Raw genomic sequence first — 24,930 nt, 5'->3', positions numbered from 1 at the left:
CTCTTGATCACCCCTATCTCTAATCATCACAATATGATTCTCAAAAATATATATCAGGATCGGTAGGTGTTTCATATTTAATATAATTATTATACAGAGTCTAGGAAGGAAGGCAGCTTCTAGGTTCGCATTTCGGACTTAATCAAATTGCAGGACCTCAGAGGGTGGGTCTGAAATTACGGGGAGGGGGTTCATACCTCCTAGCCCTCTGAGCCATATCAATCATTTCCCTCTCATTCCATGTTGTTTGTTTTTTATACTGTTTGCAGGAATTTATTTTAAAAGGGGCGCAGATGCTTCTGACATCATTTTCCAACCTCCCCCAGCCCCCGAAGTGACTGCCCCTTTCACACTTTGTAAAAGGTGTTATCCTAATTGAATTCAAAATATATTATAAGAACAACCATCAAATATTCGAATCAACTGAAACATCATTCATAATATCATTATAGAAAAATTCCTTCCTTCGCGTTGCACTTGTAAATTCATTTTTTAAATAACACTGTTTACACTTTCTTTAAATGTTTTAATAGTAAGTAATCACTCTGTGGTGTGACATTATATGCAGAAATCAGTGCGATTTGAAATGATATATTTATTTAAATATTCTTAGACAGCCTTCTTTGTCGAGGGGTAACGCTATTTGGATCTATATATAATCCGGAGTGCGCAAGTAAATTTTATTTGATTGATTTGTGTTATTTCATAATTAATTAATTGAAATTGTATAAGATCCACCATTAAGAACTGAACGCTGCTTGAAATAACTCACTAGCTTCAAACGGTTGAGAGCAGCTGGGAGTCTTGTGGGGTATTCAGATAAAAAAAAAAAAACGATTGAGCTTACGTATCCTAAGAATCGTCAACGCAGTAAACGTAAGCGAGAGTTTTATTTCATATCCTTAATTATAAATAAATATACTGTATAAAACTTATTTCTAAGTGCATAAGTAGTATTATTTTTAAAAAAATCGACTTTTAAAAAAAAAACTAATGCACACTTTACAGCGTGCAGTAATTTAGCACTTCATTGTTTTGTGTTGTTTCAATATTTAAATTCAAACTAATTATTTTATGGTAACTAAAGTAATCAGAACTTCTGGCAGCCTCATAATTTGAAAATGACTCTTTCTTCACAAATCAGAAAGCAACCATTAAGACAAACACTCTTAACTAACGGAAAGTCCAAAATACATTATGATATCCCTCAGATAAACAAAATTCGGGAAAGTAACGAAATGAACTTCAGTTAATCTAATAAGATGAAAGAAAACCGTGATGATTGAATTAGGCGGGAAACAAAAGAGCTGAAAACAAAGATGTAATCGAAAACGATGAGAATTAAATTCCATAGTCAAATTATACTGCGAAAGAAAAGCAGCAAGTAATTAAGAATTATAGGAGAGCCATCTTTAAATCAACGCCCCCCTCCCCTTCAGCAAATTTCAGAGCAGAAAGGCGCACAGTGCTCAGTATTTTATATTTATGATAATTCTCGCGCAGTTCCTGTGAAAAATCACGAGAAAATCTAAATGAGGACGATTTCCAATTTTTTTAAATTTTTATTTTCACCAACATGTATTATATAATGAGGGTAACTAAAAAGAGTAAATTTAGTTTTTTGAGAGCTCTAAAAATGTCAAAATTATGAATTTTCCAAATGAACTTAAATAAAACGTGTCTCGTAAAATCACACGAGACACGATTCAATACGATTCATAATTAATAATATATTATGAAAATTTGGAATATTACACTTAAATTCAAAGCAAAATTACTTAAATTCATTGAATCGAGTACTCTGTAAGGAGTCACAACCGATATTAGTATTTTTAACTATTAAGGCGATGCCATGCGTAGTAATGCAAAATCATTTGTTTTTGGTTTGAAAATTTGGTCGCCTAGAAATGTTTCAGATGCTTTAATTAAATACTGCGAGTAGACACATCTTGGCCTTTGAAATAATCGAGTATTTTTTATATAAGTCTTTTTATAAGCCCAGAAAAAAATAAAGTATGAGGCCTATGAAAACTACTTTATATTTCAAAATCTCCTACTTACAAACCCATTTTCAGTTATAATTTTATTGTATAATGTGGCAAATTAAGTTATGTATAAAATGATCCAAAAAAATTTAAATATTTATGCCTGAACATCCACAAAATAAAATAAAAAGCACTTTTTGGCCACGTTTTTTTCTTGCATAAATCAAAACAGGCGGATGGTGTTAAGCGGGAATTTAAACCTTATCTCCATCTACGTAAGGGTTGTTATTGATAGCGGCTCAATTTAAAATATTAGTGCATCGCCTTGATTTGATTTTTTTTTATTTTTTGAGCACTATTGGCATGACGTCAAAAAGTTCACCTGAATTACTGCACACGTGTGATTTTTCTGAGCAATCAAACACAAGCTAAATACTGGAAATAATTCAGAAAAAAATGCATAAGGTCTATATTGCGCTGTAGCAGATATAATATGATAAAAACAATGCAACGCCAACTCAATATTTCAAGTGTGTAGCAATTTTTGGTCTACAGGTAAAAAGATTTAGTATAAAATGATACGAAATTATGCACAGTGTCCGGGGGTAAAATACACTCCAGGAGGTGATTCTACGCGATAATAAAAGTAAAAATATAAATAATTTTATCACGACATGTTTATTTTTATTATAAATTTGTGTCTCTTTTCTTAAATCAGTGAATACAGCAAGATGGAAATTGTCGCTTTTGTAAGCCTAGCTGTGTTGGTTGACACCTCGGCCGAGCATTTTCATTAGCGTTTGTCTACCTTTTATATTTATACAGGATAGGGGGAGAGGCAGGGGAGTGGCGGGCAAGGCGGACACCGGGGCAAATTGCAATGATGATTATGAATTTACTTAGCAAAGTGACGAGCGGGGAGTGGGTAGAGATTAGATCCACAAAGAAAATTCGTTTGAAATGGTTGAGATGTGAATTTTCGCTGACAAATATTTGGAGAAAAATGAAAAATTTCGTTTTTGTTAATTTTATCACAGGTTTTTGTTTATTTATTTTTCTTATCTCAAAATACGAAGATTTGAATCTACGCAAATTTCCTTACAATTACAAATTAAATTAATAAATTATTCAAAGAGTAAAGTGATTCGTGGAAATAACCTTTGTAATGATTATTTACTTGATTGCATTTGCAAGCTAGATTACGAGTATAATGTAAGCAATTTAATATGACAACCGTAATATTTCTTACCATAACCGGCACCGGTGCGCGGTGTCCTTTATAATTCGTCCGGCGTTCGTCCATTACGGGCCGAATAGTCGAACGGTATTAAACGCATTATAAATTCACTTGCAGAAGTGATATAGAACCGTAATTGCGGCAATGGAACCGCCTGGCGCGCCCAATAGAACCCATAACAATGTGTTGCGCAGAAATTAAGAAGCCACTGCCGCCCGAGCTTACCCACAGGTAAATACATAAAGCATCTTAATGAACGTAAAGACCAGCTGTGTGTCTGGTTAGATTGCTTGCTTACAGCCTCGTGTACATACTAACTGCCGAATATTGCCACCCTTGTCTTTTGGACCCGACCCCCGCTCCGTCCTGCCCCGTTCTACTCACTCATTCCACTTTCCATCACAACTACCTACCCATTTCTGATTACTTCAATCTCGATACTGATTTTTCTTAGTGCAATATGATCACAACTCTTTCATAATTACAACTATTAATGATCGATATAAACCTACCTACTGTGTAAATAAAACGGTAAAAAGTTGTAATTATTACTTCGTGTTATGGAAAATGAATATCAAGTATTTAGTTCCAGTATCTGTGCATTATAAGTTACTATAACATGCTGAGAAATGGTTCTGGTTTATCGGAAATAAATTAAGAATTTGTACTTACCCGATGACCTTCTCACGGAATAAATAAATAATACAATTAAAATATTCGGAATGTTAGTATATAATTCGATCGCCTTTACCTCGTAAAACGAAACGATTCGTCACACTGCTTATAAATCTAAAAACAAAATCACTACCATTATAATACATCGTTTGCATATTTGATTAGCCAGTGCATAACACAAAACAGACTAGTTCTAATCTTAGCGTGTAATTAAAATTGAAGTAATTTTCCGAACACCCGACGCCGTGTGTTATTATCCATAAGACCCGCCTCACTAGGAGGATCGCATCTTATATTCCATTACTTCATAGTAATTGTACACATAATAACCGTCAAAACGATATTTGGCCTCCCCCGTCTTGTAATACACCTCACAAAACTAATTTGTTGCAATGTGTGCAGAGAATACCCTACGGCTACCGTCAATTTTGCATAATATCTACCCCCAAATAAATGGTCGTCCAGTCAATACCTATCTACTAAGCTTTTCTTGGACTTTATATAACTGAGACTTCAGCGTCTCTTGAAACAAAACCGCATACTCAGCACTAGGAACAAAACAAGTGCATTCTTCCAAGTATTATAGCAAAAATAATGTAAGAAATTTGTTTTTACTCTTTTACTCAGTGGTTTTATTTCCATAGCTAGTTTCGAGGCTAATGATCTGGTGGGGCTTAATGGGTCCTAGATTTATTCCCTAGTAAGAGATGGAGCGAGTCTACTTACCTTGCACCCTTATTGTTTTCGGATATTTAACTGGAGGGTTGCCGCTCGAACTTAAACCCTTTTTATTAGGTGGGGGCAGCGGTCTGTGCGGTCATTTACGCGCAGATTTGTTATAAGATTAAAGGAAGATTTTGGAAACTATTTGCATATTGCCGGATGTGGAATATTCCGGTAGGCATATGGCGAATTGCGTTATAATAGTTTGGACAGTGCATATTAAGGCTTACATCCCCTATTATTTATTGATGTTGGATTCGTATGTATGCCTACAGGAGATGATCTGTTTTAGGGTTCCGAGTTACAAAATAATGTACAAATTTTCAATCGCAATAAACCATTCGCTCATTGAATGATTAATGTCCGCATTAATTATTACCTTTAGTAACCTTACAGAAAGAACAAAAATACTTTGAAAATACCATTTTATCTATGCATAAGAAGTAGTTACATAATCTTAAGGCCCCCTGATACTCATCTCGTCTATTTGTAAAGGCCGCTTCACGTGAATACATCCTCAGCGCAAGTGGGCTCATCTAGACTGTTAATTTTTCTATCTCCATTAATCCGGCGTAGCACGGTATGCAGGCATAAATAATATATCCTCCTCACATTGTATCCTCGTGCATGGAGCATCCCATTACCTGTGTCCACGGTTACCCCTGTTCCTAGAACGTCAACATCCCATCAAGGGACAATCAAAAGGCTGTCTCCTGGCGTATTTATCCCTTCGTATTTACCTTGTGAAACCTCATCTGCATCTACGTAACTAACTGGCATTCATTTAACTTCCCATACAAATACTAGAGTTTCAGTCCCCGTGCAAGCTGAAACGTCTTCTCGATGAAAGGATCCTCGCTGGGCATTTTTAGTATCTTTCCTGGTGCTTGTTTACTCTGGTTAATGACTTGCTTCCGCAAGGTTTATTTGCTACTCGCGAGGACGAATCATTCCGTTTTATTTAGTCAGAAACGAAGGCTACGTTTGCACAGTTGATACGACTCGGCGTACGAATGCGACTTCGCGGGATGTTATTTTCAAGTGGGCTATTCAAAATGAGACAGATGCACTACTTTGACTTGTTCACATACTGCACCAGATTGCTCGTACTTGTTTTGACCTGAGGCAAAGCAAAAATATATGTCCTCTCTTACATTTCTACAACCTACTTTTATGCATTATTTTTTTTACACCGAAAATTAAATAAAACGTATTACAAAAAGCAAAATGTCGCGAAATGAATTAAGTTTTGTAATAAAAAGCGTTATTTCTACTTAATTGAGGGTGGGTTGTCAATTTAATGCATTTCAAAGGAGCGCTTTGATATAAATTTGGATTTTTTGTCAGATTACGTACATAAAGCTGGGCAATAATTACAAACATAAAATAACCAAATCCTCGGTAAAAAACGGAATTCATCTCCAAACTCTGAGCGCACGGCAAGCTATGTATTTAAAATGTTTGTTAATAGTATGAGAGAGAAATAGACCAAGTGACAAAGGAATCCTCCCCGCACTCACCACCTGATACATGTCCAGCATTTTCCACCCCCTCCCCCTCTTTATACATCCCTTGCAATTTGCAGTGTTGCATTCATGCTTTTATTTTCATTTTTAATTTATGTATTTTCTCGGTGCATCGTGTCCCGCAAATTGTTAATTACGCAGTTATGACATGCTCAAATAGCTTGTAATTAAAAATGAACAATCTAGTTTATTTTATGTTGTAATTACGTATCCCGGATACTACGTATATTTAAATAACAAGAAAATGTTACCTCGCATTTGTCATGAAACTTCTCCCCATAATCAAGAAAATAAAATTTGCGTATCTTAGCAACGTCCCCAGAAATTATAAATTCCATTTTTCTCCACTTATTATGAACATAATTATTGATATGTAATTTTGAATTGATCAATTGGTAGGTTCAGAACTTGAACCAATTGGCCGAATAAATCTATACTAGTAGACAGAACTTTTAGAACATAATGAAAACTTTCAACTAAATCATCTGTCAGCAATAATAATCGCACATTGCCCATCTAACAAATCAATATCAAAAGTTTTTTTTTACTGTGGTGTGCCAGGAAATTCCAAGCTCAATTTAATTCCAAAATCAAACGTCAAGTGTCCACTTAAATTTTTTTTGTGTCGCATTAAATAAGTATATAATAACAATTCTTCCAGATTTCGGTAGTTTATACAACTGTTGTTACTAATAATATTATTTTGTACACGAAACCTGTAAATAAATAATGCTAAAAATAAAATTATTCATTATGACGTAAAAATTTTGGACATTTCTTAAGAAGTTAATTTTCATCACTTTTCTTGAGTAAAATATTATAAAAATTACATCAAAATAATGTAGATAAAACTATCTTTTTGATGATACCTCAAATCTATTATTTCCACAATCAATTTATATAAAAAATAATGAAAGAAAACGCTTTGACACTAAAAACGCGACAAATATTTCGTTGGCATTCCACAGAAAAATTCTTTGTAAAAAATCTGAAAAGCTAGAAGTCATTCCGGTATTTGCTGCGTAAAGAACGAGAATGGCCCAAGCGATTGTGACCTTGTTCTTCATACAAATTCCTTATACATAAGGGTCACAATCGCACAATTTTTTATTTTTTTTTAAATTTGTAGATAATGTGCAGCACTCACATATGCGGTCCCGGCATATGACGAGAAGGCATAGCTTAAATGAATTGTATAAACTTTGTGTTCAGCTAGGGGTATTGTCACATTTTACGAGATTTCATGTATTTTGACCATCTCGATAATATTGACAATTGTGTTTATATGATTTTTCACAGAATGGGAAGTTGATACAATAATCTAAGTGAAAAATAAACAGCTGCAAAACATAATAACACGCCAAATTTTTAGGAATATGTTTTAACTTTTAACAAGTTTTTAAAAAAAAAAATCTCTCTTTCTTTCTCAACCTCACAATGCTCGGTGTTCAGAACAATTAAATGCCATTAATGATTGATTTAATTAAACTAACCTTTATTGCATGCCTGCTCTATTGAATAAGACATTTGCCTTGCCTGACTGAATGCCAGCCAATACAGTTGACTGAATCAAATGTATCGAGTTTCAAATTCAAAAGCATTATAATGGCTGTGTTTATAATTTTTTGTCGGATTCAAACGTGTTTACAGTCTGATAGATATCACGATGTAATTCCGATCAAGAGGTAACAATTATTATTCTGTCAACAAATTTGAAAAAAAAATAGATAGCATATATTTGTCATTCAAATTTTACACATTGCTTATAATTTTTTTAGATATCGAATTTATGCAGTAGTAAAAATATTTTTACGTACTGGGTTTTCCAATAAGAGGTGTTATTTTGAATAGCCCTCTATTTCGGTAGATGTTACTTTTGAGGCTGTCATTTTTGACATTTGACAAGTAAAAACTACGTCATTGATAAAAAAGGAACGATACACGCTTTAACAACGCATTGAAATTATTAAAATTCACTTGAGTGAATCAAATGCAAGTTATCTTGAGTGATGAGGCCCATTTCCACCTCGGTGGCTTCGTCAACAAGCAAAATTGTTGCATCTGGGGCTCGGAAAACCCAAGAGTTATTGTTGAAAAGCCTTTTTATCCTCAACGTGTGACTTTTTGGTGCGGTTTATAGTCCAGCGGAATCATTGGACCTTACTTTTTCGAAAATGAGGCTGTAGCAACAGTTACGGTGATTAATTGCGCTATAGAGAGATGATTAATGATTTCTTATGGCTAAAATTGGATGGTATTGATCTGGACAACGTTTACTTTCAACAAGATGGCCTTACGTGCCACACAAGCAACGAAACTATTGATCTTTTACGATTGAATATCAAAATAACACCTATTATTGCAAAACCCTGTACACTATTTGTATACCAGGAACCAAATTATAATGAACAAAGACTTACTTATTAAATGGTTTTCTGATATTACAAGTCTTGAATAATATGGTTTATCTAATTTCCGTTAATGTAATTGTAAAAAAGTTGATAAGATCAAGCTCTAGAGCTAATCATATCTAACGATTGAATTTTATCTTAAATAATAACCTAGATTTTGGCAAGCAATTCGAAAAAGGCCACTTATATATTATAAATTGCGAATTCCTTTTGAAATACGAATTAATTTGTAATGAAACTCCTCTAGTTATAACATTTAATTAGTCATATTACCTACTTTGTAATCATTAATAAGAACATACCACTAGCCAACTAATAGATACTAATTAAAGGTTGCTTTTATAAAATCCATGAGCGACTTATCGTCTTATTAATATTTATTCTCCAGTGGACCTTGGAAGAAGCTATACAAAACAAGACACGTCACATTATAATTATCCCTTATTTGAGTGCATTGTTTGTTATGGAATATAAAAATGGCTTAATGAAGTGTGCTTCCTGCAACCCGAATGCGGCGCTCTGGTGGTCTGTCATCTGATATCTTCTACCCCCTACCCCTTCCTCACCCCTTCTTCTACCCGCCTTCAATGTCTCTCATCTCCCCTTCATAAGGGAAGGTGAAACCTTCAATATACCTACTTCTTTCTGGTAAATAACTTCACTTCTCTTTGACAAAACAATTTTTAAATTTCTGAATCGATAAAGATATTTAACTATCTCAGTATGCTGGTACTTGCCTATTTTTATTTGTATCTACGATTTTTGTTCTTGTTTATCTTTGTTTAACTCCTTGCTAAAAAAAACTCTTTGATCTTCATACATCATTACTTCGCATGTTTGTTTCGGATTTACTACGTAATATTATTAAATGTTTACATTATATTATAGCTATCATAAGCACCAACAATATTAATATAATTATCAAAAGTGCGCTAATAATGGTGTAGGCACTCTAAAAATAAATATAATTGAGATATCAATTTCGAAACAACAGATCATAAAACGCCTTCTCTCCTTTCGGAATAAGCTCTTGGCGATTTAAAATAATCTTTTATTCTCGTATACAAATAATAATATTATCCGAGTTAAGTTTCGGCTTTGTTTAAGCCTATTAAAGAGTATTATTTGCAGAAGATTTGACTCGTGCCCAAAAGCAATAAAAAACTTGGACGCTTTTAAGGTGGTCCATACATTAAGATGGGTTTTTTTTGTTGCTCGTGGTCGTGAGACATTAGTTTTTTAACGAATTTTCGAATCAAGGATAATATAAAAACAGAACTCAAATAACCTGTTGCAGAAAAGACAATTCGATTTGAATTTATCCATATCGGCCAAACTATTTTTCTATGTTTAGTTTTATACCAGCGTAATAATATAATTGCGGTATTATAACACTCGTCACACGCAATTTTGATGTCTGTAAATCAACTACATTGATTTTAACTTTTTTTCAAAAGTGTGTATAATACTTTGGACCAGTAAGTACGTTCGTAAATGCACGACGCACAATGCACATGCCATAATGTATCTCTCTATCGAACTTGCAATACGGTTCTTGGCTCTGAACTGCGTGCCGCTGTTTATTGAAGTATTATATTCGTTCTGTTATTTTCAGCATATCAAATGTCTCGTTCCCGTTGAAAAGCAACAACTGTCATTGGTCACAGAGAAGCCCCACGACCCACGACGAACCTCGTGTAAAAAAACACTGAACCTCATAATGCAGCTCCGTTCTGTTGCCACAAGGCACAATTCACAATGCACAGGGGGCAAGACGAGGCAAGGCGGTGTAAACCCAACTTAACCTTCGCCAGTCCGTTTGTCATGGTAGGGTGAATGCCTAATTGCTCGGACTGATTTTCTTCGACGTACGAGTCAAATGCTTGAACTTTAAATTCTTCTTTGCAACTCATATCTATGTACTTTTGATTTGTACCTACGTTTATTTCCTTCTGTTGAAAATGTGTTTTGTATATATGACAATCCAACCTCATGCCTCAATTTAAGATGTAGTTCAATTAGGTAAAAGTAAACACGGAATCATGTAATATAGGCATATTTAAAAAAAATATATAATTCGTAACTATTGTACTAAAAAAGAAAGGGTTTTCCCGAAACCGTTCGACAGTTGAAATAAATTTGTTGAATTAGTACTCAGAAGTTACGATAGATATCATTTTATGTTTAGCACGTCATATTTAGATAATGTTTTCAAATGATGCTTTATTTTAATATTGCATAGTTATAATTATAGGTGCTGCGCTGCGTACCTAAATTTCACCCGACTTGATCAATTTTTATGTAGTCATCATTCTTATCAAGTAAACGTAAGTGTAATTTAGATTTTTTTATTGCATCATCTAATTTAACTACTCTCGCGAATAAATTGGTGATAATAGCACCAAATAAGCGGCGTTAATAGGCCAATTCTAGAGAGCGAATATCCTCGGTATCAGTTATAAGTACCGTCCACGGTCAGAGCAAACAGAGTAACACATAAAGTCAGCTTTCGCCAGATCAGTCCATGGATGCTTCGGTTCTTGCGATGTATTATGTCTCGAGATGTTATGTCATACTAAAGATTTATTATTTCAATCATCGTTCCCAGCGTCTTTTTATACTCGCCGACATCGCTTTCCGTTTTATGCCAGAGTCGGGCGATGTAAAGAAACAATACGAGAGAGTCGCAATAATCTGGAGCGCCAAGAGTAAGTATTTTTATGAAGCCCTTTTATAGGTAATACGTATATGACAATAATCGTCCCGGACATATATCTCCTTTATGTTTGTCCTCCGCCATCAGGGAATATTATGACATATATATTTTACGCGTACGTAGGTACTATCTTCTGGGGGAATTACCAACTTTTGTACCCCGCTCTCGCGACAAAGCGAGTCGTTAAAACTTAATCAAGTGTGCTGACATCAAATTTTATTAAATGTGTTAACTATTCTCTGATATTTCTGATACTAGGGAAAAGACAAATTTAATACAATATTCAATGATAAATATTTAACCCTCTGCGTTACTCCCAAGAAAGTGGGTATTTTGATTTTATGGATACATTGATGAGAGTAAATGACGGAAAAAGTTTTTTGATATCTAAATATTTTATTATACTTAGAATGGGTTGTTTCACAGAATTTAAAGAATGAATCAAATTTCAACGTTCATTTTTGAGTTATGTGGAAGTCTTATTAAATTGTTGCTATTATATCATTATAAGCTAGTTGCGTGATACAACTTAAATAATAACAGAACTTGAATAAATCTTTTCAGAACTTAAAAATTACTTTGAGATTTGAAGAATTTTTCAAATTCTCTGAAATAACCTGTCCTTACTGTAAATATCATGGGAATTCCATATCGGAACAATAATCGTCGATAAGTTTTCTTAGGTGTCTAATTATTTCGAATACTCGAGATTGGGTGGTAAAGTGCAATCACAAATAACAATAACACTCAAATAAAGTAGTTATAATCGAAAAATGAAATCCCGGTAGTAAAATATACACCAGTGCTCATTGGGAGGGGACACCGGGGCGCAATGGAACGCGGGGCGAGAATATCAGTGAGTTTTCGGGCAATAAAACACGATCCCCGGATTTGTTGTTCCTTCTTCCCAAATGACGGTATTTATGATGCGACTGGTGTAAGACTGATAAAAGTAATCGGTCCAGTGACTCGCTGCTACACACATTCGCGCTGCTTCGGAATAAAGAAATTATTTTTTTTGGGGAATCCGATATGCGTGTAGAAATTATTTAGCGCTAAAAGACCATCAAAATTTAGAAGATGTTGTCATAATATCATGCTAATGCCACCTCTTAATAAAAATTTACTAACGCGAAATGTTACATACTATAATATAAAATAGACCGCAAATAAAGTACCTCATAAAATTATAACCACTAGATCGTGGAGACTATTTTTTTATGTTTATAAATGGATAAGCGTCCAAAGTATTGATGTGTATTGGTTTTGACCTCAGCAATAAACTGATTTATGTATCCCCTCCATTAATATTCAATTGTGAACATTGCAGTTAAACTATCATGGGATTATAAATGACTCCATATAAAGCATACGATTCACTACAACCGAGCTGACATTAAAACGCTATCATATCTTGTGACCCATTAAAAATCTATTGATATCCCATGAATTTCGCTAAACCAATGAAAGGCCACACACCCCCCGTGGAATATAATAAAAAGGGAGATAAAAAACATAAATGTCGACTCTCCATATTTTGAGAAAGCGTTCGGCTGCTCACAAAAGCCATTTCCCGCGCCGTGGAGTGGAAGCACCCGACCGGAGAATATGTTGCATTCGCTATTTTTCTGGTATATTTATCTTTATGTGACGCTTTTATCTAAATCGGCGACGACTGTCGATTGATTCAATACTCGCTCGCGTCATAAAGGCCCCGCGTCAACTCAACCTTCGGGTGGGGGAGAATCGACATCGACGTGTCCTCTGCTCTCTACTCTCTGCTCTCCCGCTGCTCTGAGAATTCCACTTCTCGCTTTTTGTGGCTTTATGCTTTAAAAGCACAACGTAAAGCGAAATGCTTGTTTTCCGTTTAGAGCTTTTACGCGTTCGTGTGGTTTTGTTAGTGCATTTTCACTGTTAAGATCACTTTATATTGTAATAATAACAGTAACACAACATGAATGAAAGGGAATCGAATAAATAATTGAACAGCTATTTTAAAATTTAAATCGTAAATACCTAATTCAAATGAATATAGGTAACTTATTTTTATAAATAATCAAACTTTGTCACTCCCAACTCTTCTAAAATATCAATCAGGAGTGTTTATAAAATTTAAGTTATTTAAAAAAAAATTAAACTAAATAAGAGAACTCTGTGTCTTAACCAATTTCTTTTCTGTATATTGTAGGAACAAGGAACTAGTATCTTTCACGTAATAATATCCACATTTTTTTATTATTTCTACAATCTATTTACGGCATGTGCATATTGTTATAATTACTAATATTGTAATTAAATAATCAACATTGTTAAAGATTCATTATCATAATTTAAAAAATGATAACATCCAATATTTTAGTTGATTCAGAGCTATTGAATAGCAGCTATTCTCGGAACAAAACTATTTTTCCCATTACAGCGTTATTCGATATTCGTCCGCCCCCCTCTCCTCGCATTGAATAAAAATCATCATCCGAAAAGAATCGAATTTACAATCCCCAGACAGAAGCCACTGCCGTCCCGTTTGGCCCCGTCCTTCCCCGGAACATGAAAGGAGCCCCCGCCTAGATAAAGAACGGGCATAAAAAATGAAAACGATCTTTCATTCCATTTCGTAAATCCTTTTTGTAAATATTACCCGATGAAAATTTGCTCTCCATCTTATTATACGCGCGGGAAAACGCCGACAAGAAACGAATGAAAAAATGTTTTTCTTTCGTTTTCACGGCAGGCGTTCACGGCAGCACAAAGACTCCTAAACACCGGAGGCTCGATTTGTTTTCGGCTTATTATTATTTTTTACTCTTGTTTCTCAAGCGTTTCGTTTTGACCAGACTATTTTTCTATTATGAAAATGTTCTCATTCTAAACCCCTGAATGAAATTATCTAAACTCCTTTGTAGCTAAATTATGATATTCTTGATTAAAAAACAACCTGATTTATTTTGACTTCAAAACAGAACCGCTATGAATATCTCTCAGTCATGGCGTATTGTAGTTTGCTAAGATTTTTTGTACAAAAATTGTTTTTCAACGTCAATAAATTTATTTATAACCATATTTCAGTACTTATTTCAATACAATATTACAATTATTGATGCTTACATATACATGCGTAATCATTGTATTGTTGTGGCTATCGTACCCTTCTACAAATGCGGTCTTGACAATATGATTTGCGATATATATATAAGTATAGATTTAGATGATAATGTAGGTGAGTTTAAGGCGATTCACTACGTCGTGTAGTATTTTAAATTTAGCCGCTATCAATAACACCCCTTACGTAGATGGCGATAAAGTTTAAATTCCCGCTTCACACCATCCGCCTGTTTTGATTTATGCAAGAAAAAAACATGGCCAAAAAGTGCCTTTTATTTTATTTTGTGGATGTTCAGGCATAAATATTTTATTTTTTTCGATCATTTTATAGATGACTTAATTTGCCACATTATACAATAAAATCATAACCGAAAATGGGTTTGTAAGTAGGAGATTTTGAACTTTAAACCAGTTTTCATAGGCCTTATACATTATTTTTTTCTGGGCTTATAAAAAGACTTATTTAAAAAATACGCGATTATTTCAAAGGCCGAGATGTATTCTACTCGCAGTATTTAATTAAAGCATCTGAAACATTTCTAGGCGACCAAATTTTCAAACCAAAAACAAATGATTTTGCATTACTACGTATGGCATCGCCTTAACGTTGGTTAGGTTAGGTTTGCTTGAATTTTTTTTTGTATGTACCTACGTCATACTATTAGTTGGTTTGAGGATCTCCCTCACGAGAATATAGCCCAAAGGAATAAGAATTTTCCTTACTTGTATTCTTTTCAGTATAATGTCCTGAGTAATATTTCCATTGTGCCTGGGCTGGGAATACGGGGGAGGATAGAATGAAAAATAAATCGCTACAAAGTTGACTCCATGAAATGCGAAATATTTTACTAAACTCAATTTGCATGCACAAGTCTGACAAAACGCAAACCTGCGGAAAAACTGTGTATACAGTATTATATTTATGATGCGGAATCTTATAAGTCTATACGCCAATTTATTTTAATTTTTACCATTACCTTCCAATGATACTTATTTGTTCACCGTAATTGTATACAAATGCGGTATTTAAGCAGTAGCTTTCATGTTCCTACTTTTACTAAATTGATAGTTATTACTGAAGTCGAAAAATGTGACAGTGACGGGGATGTTACGATTCGCTCTGTAAATAAATAAAAAAGACTTTTTATCACCCTTTAAATGTTGACTTAATTTAAATTATCACGATTTTTTTTTAAATTTGTTTGATTAATAAACGAGCCTTCTGTCTGTAATTTCGGTTCACACATGGTAATGTAATTACACGGGGCCAGTGTCATTATATTCGGATCAACCTACCGCCGAGAGATCTTATCACGAAGGCTTCGCGGGTGAAGGTGATGGGGGGAGGGCGTCGGGACGCCCCCCTCCACTCTAAAGTTTAACATTCAAACCAATCGCGTCAAACCACAATCAAATAATGCGAGAAACCGTAGTACTCTCCCTTTCTCTCGTAATAAATAACAACGAAAAAATGTCGGAATAATAACAATATCGCTCGCTCTTTCGCTCAATCGACGCGGAGGAAGATTCCAGTTACGAAAAAAGTACTAAACAGCATTGCACCACTCAATCAAAATGTTGTATTTATTTGAACGGTATTTTTTTGCTGCTTACGAATACGATGTTGTTTTTACTCTTGTGCGTGTTTTGACGTGTCCTTTTTTTCGGGTTGGTACGAATTCGCCTTGAGGGATCAAGATAAGGCTGTGGCGGGCACCTGTCTCTGTCGGAAACCCCGCTCCCCGCCACGCTACCGCCCCGCTCTCCGCAGGGGTAGGCGGCCGCTAGGAAGGACTGCAAGATGGCAGTCGGATTGATGGGTGATCGATGTGTATGAGTGTGTACTGGACAAACTGCCGACGGGGGAGGTCAATAAAAGATCGAGGAAAAGCAAAAAAAAAATAGTTCGTTTCAATAACAGTTTTTTTTCGTTAATATCCCTTTTTGCAATGAATTGAGAATTGAGTAAAATTTTTAGAACTTAATATATTTTATAATTTTGAATACTTTTGAGTGATTATTTTACTCCAGTGGTATATCAAAACGTGTGATCAATGAAATTAAGGACGGGTTTTTTCACAGAATTTTATAAAATTCATTAATTTTTTTAGTTCTTTGAAGCAACTAGCCTATAATGATATAATAACAGAACTTGAATAGGACTCTTACCGAACCCGACAATGGACGTTTAAATTTGATGAATTGTTCAAATTCTGTGGAACAACCTATTCTTAATGTTTCATATCATTAGATACATAAATCGAATTGTCAATCACAAATGTGAATGCGAAAATATGCTAATTAACAGTCATTAACTTGGTTTTCTTAAATGTCGTTTTTTCGAACTACCCTGTATTTTACTTTATATATATATATATATATATATATATATATATATATATATATATATATATATATATATATATATATATGTATATATGTATTACAGTAAATTTATGTGTTTACCATTGTAAATTTAAAATCTGCTTATAACCTTTCTGTACATCTTTTTATTTTATTTTTCCTTTTTTTTAAATTTCTCTACTCTCTTTTAAATTTTAAATATTAATTTCATCTAAATAAAAAGTAAAATTTAAATTTTATAAACTCATATGTCAATAATTTTTTACTATATTGCTATTTTTGTATTATCATATTTGAATATTCTTTCAGTCTATTCTCTAAGTTTATATTATTTAAAATACAAGTTAGCAACTTCTTATATCAACCAATAATACTTTTCATATTATTTATAAAGTACAATAACTAAGTAAAAGTCAATACACTAGACTAAACATGAATCGCTTTTAATAAATATGCCTATTTCTGACTGTCCTAAAACAGGTAATCTCCTAGTTGGACAGCCAAAGATCACTGTAATATGTAATATGTCATGTTTTTTAAAAAAATAATAAATAAATAAATAAATATATTATTTTCCACAATTTGACCATAGCGCAGTCTTGTTTCAATTCGGCAGCTTGGCATTTATTGCAGTTTAAAAAATTTGTTCCATTTTCGGTTTCGAAAATGTGCTGCATCCGCTTCATTATTCAAAAAAGCCTCACTTTGCCTAGATGGCTAACTTTGACTAGTAAGTTGACTAATTTGTTTTTTGAAAACCTGCTGAATCCGCTTAATTTTTCAAGTGCTCAGTAAATTAGTTCAACGACTAGATGGCTAACTTTATCTAGGCGGCTATTTTTGATTGAGTTTTTCAGCATTGTGGTACCTACCCACCTGAAGAAGATAGTGACGTTTCTTTCGGCAAATTGTGTAATTCCTTATTCGAAATTAAAAAAAATTACAATAAAAAAAATTATTAGTGTTATAGGAATCACATGATTCCAGATGAATTTTTTTTTTGATTTATTAAATAAAAAAAGTCAGAAACCCACCTTTGTAGACGTGAGTTCTACACTGTTCACATAAGTACTAGTTATACTCGTACATTTAGCGGCTTTCTTATATCTGTTCCAGCTGTACCAATAGAAGCAAATTTTTTTTTTCACTCACGTCAATATGTTTAGCGTTGCCATAAATATATGCCTTCTTTAGTTTTTAAAAGTGTTTTTTTCTTCTACATGAATTAAAATGGATAATAGATACTAAATCATAGTAGTAGCATACAGTTTGACTTAATCATTACAAATGGAATTTTTCTTATTAGAATCTAACTAGAGATAATAAAAAATGCAAACCTATTTAAGCTTTAACTTAATTTTACCATATTTCCGTCCCCGAATTGACCACAACTGTCCACATTGCTTTCGTGTGAGTATATTGGTGGCAACCGCCTATGCACACACGCAAGCTAAGGTAGTATTGTGGGGCACGGTCTCAGAAGGGTAATTTTAATATTATTTCCATAATAATCCATGGCGGCCGATGTCACGACCTTATGCTTTCATGTGTTGTTGTTTTTCTTGTTTTCTCACAGAACTGTATCATATAAATAATATGTTCGATGTAATCACGCTATGGTTAGGTTATTAACTCCTTCCTCGTTGATTGGCTAAGAACATGCTCAACTTCAGGCAGAGGTTATAATAAAATATGAAAGCATTATTCATCTCTTTTAACAATAATTATATATTTCCTACTAATCAATTAATTTAAATATTACTATTTTATTTTGTTAAGGCATTCATAACAATTTTATAATAGCTGACAAACATAACTAAGCGTTATGAACATATATTTCAGCTTAAAAATTCAAATTATCGTTTGGCGGAAATCATTCCTATTCACTTAACTTTCTTGTATTATTTTTTTTCTTTTAGGTAATTTCACAAATTAACAAATCAACAAATTCTGTAACTTCTAGATTATGATACGAGATGTGGATACTAAGGACGGGTTGTTTAGCAAAATTTTAATAAAATAACTAATTTTAACGTTAACAAGTTCTGTTATTAAATCACTTTGGGCTACCTGATAGAACTGAAATAAAAACGGACTTCCAAATTAACTTTGAAATTCTGTGAATTAACCCATTCTAATTAATCTATGGATTTAAAAATAAAATCGTTCGTTCGTCAGCTTTTCTTCTATGACCGTCTGCAAAGATAGGTGTAGCTACAGTGGCAAATCGTATTAATGTTGAATGTTTATTTATTAGTATTTTAAACCCAAGGCTTTTATATGTTTTTTAAAACAACATAAAAAAATAAAATACTTTAAAATGCAGGAAAAAAATAGTAGATAAGGAATAAAATGTTAATTTTGTATTATCTTAGATTCTGTAAAATAACTCGAAACACCAATTAAGTTGATAAATTGTTTTGCTGATGTGCCCGCAGTAGTCTTATATTTAAAATATCTACATTCTTTCTTTCTTTCTTCACATTTAATCAATTCTATAGGCTTCTCTGGGGCCCAGGAGTTGAGTGGTCTTGTACATAAATTATCATCTATTTATATAAAGTTTGATAACGAGATGAAATTTCGCACACTTCACCTTTAAAACAAGAGGAAGATCATTGCCTCCACGACCTTGCGATAAACCACCCCATCCTATTACTCGGCCTATTAAGGCGATGCCATACGTAGTAATGCAAAATCATGTATTTTTGGTTTGAAAATTTGGTCGCCTAGAAATGTTTCAGATGCTTTAATTAAATACTGCGAGTAGAATACATTTTGGCCTTTGAAATAATCGAGTATTTTTATATACCTAAGTCTTTTTATAAGCCCAGAAAAAATAATGTATAAGCCCATGAAAACAGCTTTAAAGTTCAAAATCTCCTACTTACGAACCCATTTTCGGTTTTGATTCTATTGTATAATGTGGCAAATTTAGTTATCTATAAAATGATTGAAATTTTTTTAATATTTATGCCTGAACATCCACAAAATAAAATAAAAGGCACTTTTTAGCCATGTTTTTTTCTTGCAAAAATCAAAACAGGCGGATGGTGTTAAGCGGGAATTTAAACCTTATCGCCATCTACGTAAGGGTTGTTATTGATAATGGCTCAATTTAAAATATTACACGACGTAGTGCATCGCCTTAAAGCAAAATTTTGTCACTTATTGACGAAATTTTGCGCACTTGACGATCAAAATAAAAGGAAAATTACTGTATGCATATGATTTTTGGAAAAACTCTGCGTAGAGCACGGGCAAGGTCGGAAATTCAGCTAATGTTCTGATAAAATAAGTTTTAAAAATGTAAGGAGAAAAATAAGCATTGCTAATTAATGATAATTTATTAAGAATCTCTTCAGGTTATTGTTAATCTGGTTAAAAACGAGTTGCAGGGCATTTCGTGATAAACTTTCAGTAAACTCCTAATAATTGGAACACGTGTTCTTGTACGTGCATTTGCCTCGGTACTATATAATGATGAATTGCGAAAACATTACGATTTTCATGACATTAACTAAAAGTTTATAAGGAAACCTGTTAATTCATTCGTTAAGATCTGCAATCAAATTTTTAACCGGATTGCCAGTAATTTAAAGAGATTCGCAAAACTCTTTTTTTCTCTGCGTGGATCTCATAATAAAATTATGTAAAAAATCTATTGAACTTTTTATGGATAATTAACGATACACAGTTCGATTGAGACAGAATTTCTGAAAATTAATCAAAACTATTTTCGATACAACCAATTCTATTGTTTGGGTTTTGATTAGTTTTACATATCCATTACGATATTATATCCTTAAACGTTCAGTAGTGTCAAATCATCATTACGAAAATCCTCATAGTTTAGGACTGAAACAGTTAGCGCTTTAATCTTGGCGTTTATTCCCCCACCCGCTGCCCCCGGGCGGAGATGCGCCACTGGAGCCACTCCACAGGGGGCCCCAATATGCGAGGGGCACACTGAACACTTACCCGGCGCTTAGCAATCTGATATATGGAGGTATTAAATGGAACCCGTTGGCGCTAAAATGACTTATTTAATTTCTTATTCATTATTACAACAATCATGTGTACTATTATTTGTTCAACATACATTTTACTTAAAATTGCACGGCAAAGGTTTTACAAACATTTTATTATTATTTATTTATTGAGTTACTTTATGCACCTACATGAACTAACATGTTTAAATTCAATTAAGTGGGTGAAATTAAGTGTTATTTCGTGTAATTATGTGTAATTATATATTATAATAAATAATCTGTAATTCAAGTAGGTGAAATTAAAGCGGGATAATATCGTATAATGATATGTAATAATTATATATATTATAACAAATAATTAGTAATTCCAGTAGCTGTAATCAATGTGGGTGTAATTTCGTTTAATGATGCGTTATTATATATTATAATAAACAATGTTTTATTCCAGTATGTGTTATTAATTAGGTGTAATTTCGAATAATTATGTGTAATAATTGTATATTATAACAAATAATGAGTAATTCCAGTAGGTGTAATTAAAGTGGGTGTAATTTCGTATAATGATGCGAATTATATTAAATTATAATAAACAATGTGTAATTAATTGAGTGTAATTTCGTATAATGATGTGAAATAATTATATATTATAACAAATAATGAGTAATTGCAGAAGGTGTTATTAAAGTGTAATTTCGTAAAATGATGCTTAATTATATATTTTAATAAATATATGTGTAATTCCAGTAGAGAAATTAAAATGGATGTAATTCATCCTTGTGTAATTCCGTCGCTGTGTAATTCCGATGCTTTAATTTTGGCACGGGAAATACTCGCCTGTATAATTTCGTCCTGATACGAAACCTGGAAAAACATTTTTGTCAACTGATATTGTTTCATAGTTCCTTTTTTCACATAAAGGAAGCATTAAATTCCGTCTAAACTTATATAATAGACAGCATAAATTGAATAATATATCTTTTTAAAAACAATAATACTTAAAAAAGAATGTAATACACGCATATATAACACGTTAACTAAAAGTCAAGTAAACTTAAACTTCAATTCAAGATCTACTGAACTAATGAATCGGTACCCAATCAACTTAAAACAAACGAAATTCAAACGACAAAAATGAATAAACTTACCTAAATCGTCAATGTATATTACCTAACATTTTTTGTAATTAAGAAATAATAATTGATTTAGAAAAATACGTTCAAATGTGATTCGAAAATTTAAATAGTAAAAAAATATTCCTTCATTGGACGACAGCACTCTGCTTCAATCAATAATATTTTTCTGATTGTTCTCGATTTCAATTAGGGGCTGAAAACGCACCGTCACTTGCGGTAGCGAACTGAGGTGCTCAAATCACGGCCGGATTTAAAAAGTTCAAAGCGATCTTCCATATAATATATTACAATGGGTAGGTAAGTAAGTACCTACCAATACCCACTAGGTACCTAATCACTCCAATTCGCATCGTTCTCCTTTCCATCCATTGTTTCTTAGAGTCAATATTGGCCGGACCGCGCGGGGGACTTGTATGAAAACCGCCGACAAACGAACGAAGCTGAATGTTATTAGTTTTTTTCCTGTGCCGCATTATTAGCTTTCGTGATTATTTATGCTTTATTTATGGTTTTTGCGCTCTTTTGATATGATACCGAGATGTTTCGTTTGTTCTTTCGGCTCCTCTGGCATTATTGGTGTGGCATTGTTCCGTTATATTGCGAGCAGGAACATAAAATGTGTGATCTGATACGAGTACAAAAAATTCATTTAATCAGATAATTAATAGGTACCTACCTATTACAACCATCCATTGTTTCTGAATCAAATAAGTTATATACTTAGATAACGTATTTTGTCTGATGTGTTTTATTTAATGAAAAATTGGTGTTAGGAAGGTTGCAGGTATGTACTGCTTGTTTTATGTATATTTTCGTCTTGATTCTGGCAACAAAACTATCTAAATAAATGCCTCAACATAGAAAGCAAAGATGGCTGCCGATCTTTTTAAATATGATATCTTGTGTGATAAATATTTATTAAATTCGTGACTTCTTATAACAGCACAATATGAAAAAAATTCTAAAAGTGGACAATATTAATAAGAAATGCGAAAGAAAATACAAATGATAATGTATTAGTATGAACAAGATGAATATAAGTATACCCGCATTTACCGCTAGGGGGCACTGTCAGCACTTACGTATTTTCATAAGAAGGTTTTGGTCAATTTTACGTAATTTTGAAAAAGTCTAATATTATGTATTTCTGTTGTTGCAGTTTTATACCAGAAGAGATTAAAAAAGGAGAGGCGTGCCCGGCAGAGGGCCCAAGACCAACTAGATTCGGAGATGAAACGGAGGTCCAAGATCGAGGAGGCCCTGAAGGCCTCGGGGGCCCCGGCAGAAGTCCTGCGCATCGTCACAGGAGATATACTAGGTAAATAGATAAATACTAAAATTGTACAAAATTTATATACCTACAAGACTAAGTTTGGGGTGCTTTGAAGGCCGTCAAACCTTTAGAATTTTTAAAATTTGTTTTTCAGACCGTTTCTTCTTTTGATCAAATTTTGACAGCTCGGCTACTAACAATATAATAATGCTTTACAGCTGATCAGAATTTGATAAAAGGCTGAAACGGCCCGAGAATCAAATTTTAAACGTTTACTTGTGTAAAATGAAAATAAAATCAAACAATACGGCATTTCGGACGTGATGTAGGTAGGTAGGTAACATTCTAAAATTAAAAAAAAAGTTTTTATCTCGATCCGTTGTAAGAAGCTGAATCAACAAACTTTCAAGTTTACAAATGTTACAATTATAATTCTAATTGATATTATAATATCCCGTGATAATATATCGGGATATCGTAATATCACGGGATATTAAAATTGATATTATAATATCCCGTAATTTTTCACGGGTACGTACCATTTTCAGAGAGCCTATAAAATCAGTGTAGAACTACTGCATTAAAATAAATAATGATAAATAATACTCGTATATACAAAAAAAATGTCAAAAACCTAGCCTTAAAATTTACTTGGGCCAGGAAAGCATAGACATAAATAATCTAAATACTTACTAATATTTACTAAAAAATTAGCTTTAGTACTAATAAAAAAACTAGTAAAAACAGTTATTGTATTTTCCAATCCTTGAGAACTGTATAAAAAATACTCCCGGTAATGTTTTTAATATGTTTTGTTTAAAAGTACAATTGAAAATTATTCGCCTGTGAAATTTTTAATGCTGTATTGATGTTGGTATTTAGATACTGGTTCATTGTGGATTACATGCCTTAAAAATTTTCCTCAGGCCTTCTACGGCCAATCTTTTAGCTCTAAGGGGTGGTTATGGAAACTTAATAAGCTGCCTACAAGGTTCTGTGGAGAAAAAGTCATGTATTATCCATTAGCAGTAATGTCGTGGTTAAACAGTACCTTATAACTACTTCTTACCATGTCTATTCATGTAATATTGTTGCGATTATTATTTTTATAAATAAGTAATATACTTTTCCAAAAAAAGTAGATACCATATTTGATACCTACATTTTTTCCCGCTGAACAAACGCAAGAATAATAAAATTATTAAGAATCACTTATTGAAGCTTATAAACCTCCCTTTAAAATTTTGATATTTAAGGATATCATATTATCTTTGTCGATGATTTAATAAAAGAATATTTCCAAACCTCCAAAACTCGTAGAGGTGTTCATTCCAAGTCATTGAAAATTGGAAAATGAATCTTTCATAAATAGTAAAAAAAGATTTGGCCCTAAGTTTGAACCTTGAGGTACCCCGCTTGAAACCACAAATTCATGATGGAAATGATGTTTCGAGCTGAAAGGGCTCCCTGATTTTACTGAGAATTTTGTTGCAAAAATCTTTGGCTATAAAAATATATCTCCAAACATCACTTCGTAATAAAAAATTGCTTTCTGCATTATAATTTTCATATAATTAGGATTTTACAGACTTGGTAATTTGTCCTTGTTAATACTTGCCTTAAAATGTGAACAAGAAACGAGTACCATAATAATTTTAGTATCGGTCCCGCTATTTTAAAGGAGCTTCATTCAATGAAAATGCATCCCGTAAAAGCCGTATAATAACTATCACATTATAACCATATTAATGCTGCGCCTCTATCCCCGGCATATTTTCTATCTAAGAACG

At 33.1% G+C, this 24,930-nt stretch overlaps 1 protein-coding gene across 1 annotated transcript in view; it reads left to right on the top strand.

Moving 5' to 3' along the window:
• dac (dachshund family transcription factor) overlaps positions 1-24,930 on the top strand; it is a 288,338-nt gene that overhangs the window by 251,691 nt on the left and 11,717 nt on the right. Inside the window, exon 12 of the mRNA XM_089635788.1 lies at positions 23,027-23,185. Coding sequence (XP_089491914.1) covers positions 23,027-23,185 — 159 coding nt within the window. The remainder of the gene's footprint in view (positions 1-23,026; positions 23,186-24,930) is intronic.

Source organism: Hesperophylax consimilis, chromosome 9 (genome assembly GCF_061612785.1).
Source record: "Hesperophylax consimilis isolate HC1 chromosome 9, BYU_Hcon_1.0, whole genome shotgun sequence".
NCBI classification, from domain to species: Eukaryota; Metazoa; Arthropoda; class Insecta; order Trichoptera; family Limnephilidae; genus Hesperophylax; species Hesperophylax consimilis.
Note: the sequence above shows the minus strand (reverse complement) of the source record. Positions and strands in the feature narration are given on the sequence as shown.